The sequence below is a fragment of the Sceloporus undulatus genome, chromosome 11 (genome assembly GCF_019175285.1).
Source record: "Sceloporus undulatus isolate JIND9_A2432 ecotype Alabama chromosome 11, SceUnd_v1.1, whole genome shotgun sequence".
NCBI classification, from domain to species: Eukaryota; Metazoa; Chordata; class Lepidosauria; order Squamata; family Phrynosomatidae; genus Sceloporus; species Sceloporus undulatus.
This window is the reverse complement of record NC_056532.1, coordinates 4,305,381-4,313,920: the sequence shown is the minus strand read 5'-3', so window position 1 is coordinate 4,313,920 and position 8,540 is coordinate 4,305,381. Positions and strand designations below refer to the sequence as shown.

General features: G+C 53.1%; 1 protein-coding gene across 4 annotated transcripts; it reads right to left on the bottom strand.

Moving 5' to 3' along the window:
• Nucleotides 1-212: 212 nt before the first annotated feature.
• On the bottom strand, nucleotides 213-8,272 carry KCTD7 (potassium channel tetramerization domain containing 7). Of its 4 annotated transcripts, XM_042442536.1 has the most exons (7): nucleotides 8,137-8,271; nucleotides 6,836-6,916; nucleotides 5,730-5,872; nucleotides 4,916-5,108; nucleotides 3,277-3,446; nucleotides 2,025-2,203; nucleotides 213-1,763 (listed from the first exon to the last, which is right to left on the bottom strand). In XM_042442536.1, exons 4-7 carry the CDS (start codon nucleotides 5,057-5,059, stop codon nucleotides 1,387-1,389), a joined length of 870 nt encoding a protein of 289 aa, XP_042298470.1. In that variant the 5' UTR covers nucleotides 5,060-5,108; nucleotides 5,730-5,872; nucleotides 6,836-6,916; nucleotides 8,137-8,271; the 3' UTR covers nucleotides 213-1,386. The 4 variants fall into 4 exon arrangements, with proteins under 4 accessions (XP_042298470.1, XP_042298468.1, XP_042298469.1 ...); XM_042442534.1 differs by lacking the exon at nucleotides 6,836-6,916 and having other exon boundaries at nucleotides 8,137-8,272; XM_042442535.1 differs by lacking the exon at nucleotides 8,137-8,271 and having other exon boundaries at nucleotides 6,836-8,096.
• Between the last annotated feature and the right edge of the window lie 268 nt (nucleotides 8,273-8,540).

Here is an 8,540-nt window from a genome sequence, read left to right as displayed (position 1 = left end):
ACAAACCCAGGACAGGACCCCACTGGACAACCAACCGGTCACTTCCCTCCAGGACGAAGGACAGGAGCCATTGCTGGAGACACCGGTCAACCGGCAACAAACCTACCCAACGGCAGCATTCTTTGGACCACATTTTCCAAGCTGTTCAGGAAAGACACACAACATCCACAGCATCCACTGCACTTGGGACACAAACACAGTTGTGAGCAGAGTCAGGTTGTGCCCATAGTGTGATAATTTATTGCACAATAACCGACACGCAGCATGTTCCCCATACAAAACACAGTCTATATATATGTGTGTGTGTCAAGAGTGGGGGAATTACACAAACAAATGGGTTTCGTCACAGCATTTCCGCTTCAAAAGCAGTACCTTCCGACCCGGCTTTTTGTCGTTTGTTATTTAAAAAGGCATGTACAACGCAAGGTGCGTTTGCGAGTAAACCTCACCGCCGTCGGCGGGGTTTGCGTCCAAGTAGACGCTCATAGGGTTTGCGTGGAAGAGGGTTGTCGCTGATACGCGACATTTAAATAACAGTCATAAGGAGGAGGCTTACCCAAATCTACGTCCATTAATAACCTTATTAATTCTCCGTACGAATAAATGTCAGTCTATTTGTATTACTGTTCTAGTATTTGGACCCAGGAGGAAGAGCGGGTGAGAAGATCCGGAGACTTTGTGCCGCGTTTCCTCACTGCATCCCCTCCAAGTATTGGTCAACCTTGGTCCGTTTTAGAGACCTTCCTAAATAGCAAGCGACCCGAAACACGGTCAGATTGCGCCCAAATGGCGTTTCAGTTCACAGCAAGCACCGTTTTGTAAAACAAATGTTATGTCTGAATTGATGAAGGAATGTCAGATCGTCCTTTTAAAAATTATATCACTTCTGAGTCACTAAAAACACTTCCACTTTTTTGTCCCAAAGGGAAGCAAAAGCAGTGGCGCGGACACTGCATGAAACCAAACACGCGTTTCCGACGCAGAGAGAGAAGGCGAGGCTTTCGGGGATGACGGCGTGGACCAAATGTGGCGTTGCTGGGTGCCAACCTTGCAGTGTAGGCAGACAGGTGAGGAAGAGGACCGAAGGCGTCGAGTGCGCGGCTGGACATGTGGGTTTCCTGACGGCGTGCGTGAGCCCTTCGAAAGGTTTCTATGCACACGCCTAATCCAAGATGGTTCCTCCGTAAGGCTACAATTCACAGCTGGGATGTTTCCTTCCCAGTTGATCCTCCGTCTCCAAAAACCGACAGCGCAGGTGCGTTGGTGCATAGCTAGAAAAGGCGGGCCGGCTCTCCTGCCAGGACAGGTAAGGCTCCTGTGCGCGCGCATGTGTGTGTTTCAGCTCACAAAGACAGCGGAGAGGACTGCGCGTTCGGCGCCGAGGCCTCACCACCACGTGATCTTGAACTCGTAGATGGGCCGCTTGCAGTAGTAGTGGTTGACCAGGTGCTTGTCGCAGACGCCGATGCACTGGTGGTCAACGGCGATGCCCCGGCCGGAGAGGTCCGTGACGATGCAGTGGAGCAGGTCGTAGACATCGGCCACGGCCTCCCAGGGTCCGAAGGAGACGTCCACCTCGCAGTGGTGCTCAAAGAGCTTGGCCTCACCCTCGCTCCGCTCGAAGCGCAGGCTGTTGAAAAGCGGACACTCGTATGGCGTGACCGGCATCTCCTCCTTGAAGACGCAGACCTTCAGCTTGGCGAAGCGGGCCTTGCGCTGCATGGCGCGCAGCTTGGCGATTTCAACAATCCGGTCCAAGCGGTCTGGGGACGGAGAGGGACACTGTTAGAACAGCGGTCCTCAACCTCCAGTCCTCCAGACGCTTTTGACTCCAGCTCCCAGATTCCCTCATTATTGGCCACGCTGGCAAAGGCTTCTGGGTGCTGAAGTCCAAAAGTGCTGGAGGCTGGAATTTTGCTGGAATTATGTACTTTATTGACATCTGTCTGTTAGTTCCAAAACGTCTCACATCCTGCCCCACAGCGATCCCAAACCCCTGGCGAGGGCTATGCCCTGGGGTTTACCTTTGTAATAGGGCATCAAGCCCAGGAAAGCTTGCCGGACCTTCTCTCCTTTCAAGGGCTGGAGCTCTTCCAGACTGTCCAGCAAGGGTCCGATGGAGTAGTACTGAGCCTCCTTGTAAACTGACCGCACCTTTTCCCTCGGAGGCAAGTCGCCCGAACGCAGAAAGTTCAGCACGTCCCTGAAAAGACGGAAAGAAAGGGAAAGCCAGGGAGAAGGGGATTCAGTTCGACGGCTGCAAGCTGGCCTTACAAGGCATGACAAGCTGGGCATTTAATATAAACCTCACACTTCAGTATCCACAGTCTCTTTCAAGGGTCAGCCTGGAAAGAGCAGGATCTTGGGCACGTTTCCCAAAAGGAAAGGGCTGGCATTCATGCGACAGGAATCCCGGTGACAAAAACAAGAGCAGCTGTTTTGTCCCCTCAATCCTATTAGTGACCCCAAGCGGCACAAACCAAGAGCAGTAATAATAATCTGCCACCTGGCTCTTGAAGCTTGGAAGCGGGGCAAATCCAAGCGCCAGCTCATCGCCGTGTGCGTCCCAATGGATTACTGCAGATTTCCCACCAGCGAAGCTTCGTAAACATCGGTTAGCCAAACAGTCCTTTTTCAAAGATGGCAATTGCCCAAATCCCAGGGGCCAAACCGACTGTGGGACTCTGGGATTTGTCATCCTAAAAGGAACCTTTTTCTGCACCTCCAGCAAAGAGATCAGTGAAGTCTGAAATGGTGCAAACCTGACATATTGAATGAATGCTTCAGGAACAACGTGCAAAATCTTGGAAGCAACTTGATACCGACGCCTTTCAAGTCCATATAACTGAACACTCACATCCCTGGATTTCGTAGGATGGAGCCGTGGAAGTTAAAGTGGTGCCAAACCACATTAGCCACGTGTTTATGAAAGTCACATACGTTTTACATGCATAAACTACATGATGCACACACTTCTGTGTTTACAAAAGCCCACATCCCAAAACTTGGGGCGGAGAGGTTGGGCTCTTATGTAGTCTATATAAAAGGTCTAACCCTCAAATAGTGGGTAGCCCTTATATCTCCCCTTCAAGTATTAATCAGACCCGGCCCTGCTTAGCTTCTGAAATCAGACAAGAGATCAAGATGGTGCATCATGTTCCCTGGTTATGACAGCAAGGTCTTCTTGCCTTCTGACCAGCCAAGTGTCTTTCATTTTCTAGACCACTCCCCAGATATAAAACGACCCTTGTGCTTTTGGAATAAGTTGGTACCTACCCAAAGAAGGACCCGTCTCGGTCAATGAAGTACCTGCCCTCTGCGTCCGTGGGGATATAATGCCGGCCACTGAACATGGCCGACAGCATGGTGTCTTCGTAGCGCCTGAGCGTCGACAGCCTGGTCGTGAAATGGAGGCCACCGACGTTCAGCGGAACCACTTCAGGGAACTGGAAGGAAGGCAAACCCAGTCTTGAGAGGGTTATACAAAGAAAAAGAGATGGGTTTTCTTTCTGAACAAGGTAACAGCAGAAAGACTAAAGGACAAGGGGACAAGCCCCCAGGACTTTTCAAGCTATAGGTAAAGGTAAATAGTTAACCAGACAAACAAAAAGGAAGGAGCTCATAATGGAGGATGCTTTGGCACCTGGGCCCAGTTGGAGAGCATGCCATGCCATGCCATGCGCAAACCACCATGCTTTGGTTGTCATAAGGAGGTGAAGGACTTTTCTCGCCCAGTCTTAAGTAGCAGATAGTCTGGTACGGAAAGAAAGGGCTCTGGACATTTTGGGCCTCAGCTGATGAGAGCTTTCAAATACTTTACAGATTGGGAATCACGCAGCCCTCCATGCTGTTGGGCTGCAGGTCCCATCAGCCCTAGCCACCTTGAGTCCCTATGTTGGGAGAAAATAATAATCGCCAGGTGAGGAACGCTGACTGCTGCAGTCCAACTGCCTTTGGAAATCTGTGCATGATTCCCATCCGTATGGCACACAGGTACCCTGAGAAAGATGCTTCTTTGCATTACAACCTCCAGCATTCCTCCATTGGACATGCTGGTTAAGAGGATTCTGGGAGGGGTACTCCAAAGAAGTAACTTTTCCATGCTGTGGGCTGAAGTCTTTAAATGGAGGCTGGACGGCCACCTGTCGGAGATGCTTTGATTGTGATTTCCTGCATGGCAGAATGGGGTTGGACTGGATGGCCCTTGGAGTCTCTTCCAACTCTATGATTCTATGGCCACCATGGGGAGCAAGGCCACGGGGCAGACACATGACCAACCCATGGCATCCATGGTCTGACGCATCCGCAGGGCTCCTCTTATGTCCCTGTCACCTCTCAGAAATGACTCAGCAGCAGCTGACTTGGTGGAGAGGCTCTGGCTAGAAGCTGGGAGGCAGAAAAAGGCCACGGAGGCTGCTTCGGAGAGGCTGAGAGGGCGTCCCTCCGGGGCCAAGTCTACTGTGATCAGCGTCCTCTGGTCCAACTTTCAACTAGACTAACTACTCATAGGATACGTCTGGCATTCAGAGTTTAGGATCAAGCAAGGCAGCGCAACTCACTGGCTGGGCTGTGAAAGCCAAGGACGCAAACAAATGCCCAGCTGGTTTACAGTCTGTATCGAATGGGTTGGAGCTGAGGATGATGGGAAGCGGAGTCCGAAACATCCAACGCAAAAATGGGAGAAGACAACCACAGCAATGAAACTGCACTTTGATGTCCCAATTTACTTAGAGCATCAGTTGCGCACTCGGTGCCTGACCTTCTCTAAGATGTGGAGTGCTGTTTTGGAAAGGAAGGAGTCTATGCCCAGGGCAGCCTAGAAAGATCTCCCAGGGAGTGGGCAGAAGCGTCCATGCCAACATGGAGGAGGCAAAACGTACCAGTCAGTGGGACCGACCGCGGCCGTGTCACTCACCTGCTGCGGCAGGAGGGGCAGGGCATGCTCCGCCTGGGTCGCCGTCGGGGTGGCAGGCTCTTGGAAGTCGTCCTCGGCCTCCGAGCTGGACATGGCATCGCCGGGGCGTGCGCTGGCCTTGTTCTGCCCCGTGACTACCACCATCCCTCTGGCTCTGCGAACCGGGCCTGGAGGGCGGCCGGCCGTGGGGCAGCTGGAGGGGAGAAGAGAAACGCCATGGGCACAGCCCCACTTTAGCAACATCCGGCCGCCACGGGGTTGTTGGTGCACGTGGCATCCGAGCACATCCCCGCCAGCGCCTGTTTACAATGGCTAGAGCTGTCCTGAGCGATTGTATCTGCAATCTGTTCCAGAGCAAGGAGAAACATAGGCCAGGAGGGACCTGGCTTCATGCAAAGCCGGGAAATCCTCCCTGCCTGGGTTCCTCTTTAAAGGAGGAGGAGGCCCATCTGCTTTGGCACACTCCGGGTTGCAAGGGCTGGCGTTTTGACTCCCGCAAATCCGATTAGCTGCCGGGGAAACACCTGCCGCCAAGCGGCCATTGGGCAATTCCCACGGCTGTCAACCATCATGCGCTCTCCGATTGGAAGGAGGGTGTTTTCCACAACGCCACCCTTTCCGAACAGGCAGAAAAGGAGAGACGGCTCGGCTGACCCGGCAACCGTCGGCCGCAATTCGTTACGTGCAGTAATTGAATTGCTAATGGAAACCGTCCTCTGCGGAGACGCAAAACCAATTTAGGCCGGCAGATCTAAGCGGATGATTCGCTTGGAGACGACTAGGGACCGGGAATTAATCTTAAAGCGCATTTAACCTGGATTCGGAGGGGCATGCAGAGATGGCCGGCGCAGCTTCTCATCGGCGGCGCGTCCCTTGCTCAGCCTGAGGCGTCATGGTGCAGAAAACCCAACAAGGACGGCGATGTAAACAAACCGGGCGCGGAAGACGGGCGCTCGCCTACATGGTTCAAAGAAAGTCAAGTCAGCCGGATTGTAAAGCCAGGCTTCTGGCAAGCTCTCATCCTTGAGCCAATATACCCCCTTTTTGGTCCATAAAAGGGGCAATCCATGACAGCCGGAAGGGTCCATATATGAAGCCCCTGGACCCCCTTCTGCCCAACTCTGATGCCCCCTTTATTGCGTCCTCCTCCCTGCAAGACTTTCCAAATTGTGAGTTGCCATTTTATGCAGCGAACCCAAGAGCGCAAGACTGGGCCCCCCCCACCCCCCCCCCCCCCAAAAAGTGACTTTTTGGGGTGCAGAAAGCAAGCTTTGGGTCAAAAGGTATGGAAAAGAACGGCAGCAAACTGCCTTTGCTAAGATAGTGGCTGCTGGGGCTTGTTTACAGGATTCCTGTGGACACCAAAATCCCATTACACACAAAGGGTACATTACACATCATCGTCATCATCATCATCATCAGCATCATCATGACTATTAATACAGTGAATCCTTGGTATCTGCTGGGGTTTAGCTCCAGAATCGTCCATGGATGGTCCAAGTCTCTATATAGACAATGGGGTATTATTAATTACTACACTGGGTCCTTGATATCTGTTGATTTGGGTCCAGGGTCCCCTGTGGATACTAAAATCTATGGATGCTCAAGTCCCATTATATAACAATAATAACAATAATAATAACGATAATAATGATGATAATGATAAAGATACAATGGTCCCTTGGTATCTGCTGGGGTTTGGTTCCAGGACTCTTCTATGAATACCAAAGCCTACGAATGCGCAAGTCCCATTGCATACAATGGCCCCTAAGGAAATGGTGCCCCGATAGATAGATAGATAGATAGATAGATAGATAGATAGATAGATAGGCAAAACCAAGGTTTGTTTTTTGGGCTATTTCCAAGGGGTGGGTGGCTGGATCCATGGAGAAAGCGACGGAGGGGCGTCTGTCTACTTACTCAAGGGCCTTGGGGGGGGGTCTCAGTCCATCCTCCTCCTCCTCCTCCTCCTCTTTGGTCCAGGAGAGAGAACCAGTGGGACTGGAAAGGCAGGAATAAATGTCGTTCTGGCGCAAGGAGAGGAGCCCTTGGCCGCCGTCCTTTGCTTGCCAAGGAGAAGGAAACAGGGATTCCCAGGAGAAGAGGGAGAAGCAGGTGTCCCTCCTCCTCCTTGGCTCTCTCCTGGGGGAGTTGCGCAGGGAACGCAACACACTGGGATGAAGGAGAGCGACAACTGTGTGGGTGTGGCTGCCTTGCAATGTTGTGTTGGACAATGACTCCACAGACCCAGGTTCGAATCCCAGCCCAGCCATGGAAACCCAGCTTCGGCAATAAGTCACACTCTCTCAGCCTCAGGGGAAGGCAATGGTGGCAAACCTCCCTCTGGAGTTTGTGACCCCAGAGCCTTGGACTGCGACTTCCAGCATCCAGGGAGGGCCAAGGAATGGAAGGAGGCTAGGTCCCAATCCAGTCCCATGCAGCAGCCAAAAGGGAAGACGTGTGAAAAGGAGGAGGAGCCCAGGCAAAAGGGGGAGGGGCTACAATCAAGGAAGTGGAGCCAGAGCAAAGAGACACCCCTATGAATATACACTACACCAAAGGAGTGGGAGGGGCTACTATTAAAGGGGTGGAGCTAAAGCACAAGGACATGGCTATGGAGATAATATGCACCAGATGAGTGGGAGGAGCTACTGATAGGGGTGGGGCCAGAGCAAATGGGGTGTGGCTATGGAGATAAGGTGCATAGAGGAGTGGGAGAGCTATTGTAAAGGGGGTGGAGCTAGAGCAAAATGGGTGTGGTTATAGAGATAATGTGCACTAGAGTGGGAGGGGCTATTGTCAAGGGGTGGAGCCAGAGCAAAAGGGGTGTGGGTATAGAGATAATAGGCACCAGAAGAGTGGGAAAGACTATTGTCAAGGGGTGGAGCCAAAGCAGAAGGGTGTGGCTATAGAGGTAATATGCACCTAAGGAGAGGGAGGGGCTACTGCAAGGGGGCGTGGCTACTGAGCCCAAAGGGGCGGGAGGAGAGTCTGGGAGAGGAGGAGCTGCAAAGGAGGGAAGGGGCAGGAGAGTCTAGTAGAGTCTCCACAAGGGAAGGAGCTACAGCCAAGTGGGCGGGGACCAAAGAGGGTGGGGCTACAACAGAAGGGGCGTGGCTAAGAAGATAAAGTGGGGCAAAGGGCGGGACTAAGGCCTAGCCTCCCCCAATGGGAGAAAGGGGCGGTTCCAGAGCGCGCCCTCGCCCCCTTCCCTCCCTCACCTGCTGCTGCCGCTGCTCTTGCCTCTCCTTCTGGGGCTCCCTCGGCCTCTCCCTGGCGCCCAACATCCGGGCCTTTCTTCCCTCAGAAGCCGCGCGCGAAGAGCCAGCAGGAGGAGGAGGCGGGCCGATGGCTGCAGCCAGCCAGCCAAGCCCCGCCCCCTCAGCGCCCTCCCATTGGCTGCCTCCCCCGTCCGTCTCCCCGCGCGGTTGCCACGGGCACCCTGCGGGCGCCATCTTGGGCCGGCGTCGCCATGGCAACCAAAGCGCAGGGGTTAAACCCTGGGGATGCTGGGAGTTGCAGTCCAAGCTCAGCTTTCCTACTACAGTAAAGGAAACCGAGGAAGTACTCCTCTCCATGCAAATACACACATTTATATATATGTATATGCCAACCTATGTGTGTG

Excerpts from the sequence above, each read along its gene's own strand:
- KCTD7 (XM_042442533.1), bottom strand. The coding sequence starts at position 5,158 with ATGTTGCTAAAGTGGGGCTGTGCCCATGGCGTTTCTCTTCTCCCCTCC. Across the intron at positions 3,447-4,915 it reads TGCCCCTCCTGCCGCAGCAG|TTCCCTGAAGTGGTTCCGCT; the intron begins GTGAGTGACACG and ends CCTTCCTTCCAG. Across the intron at positions 2,204-3,276 it reads CGAGACGGGTCCTTCTTTGG|GGACGTGCTGAACTTTCTGC; the intron begins GTAGGTACCAAC and ends CCGTCTTTTCAG.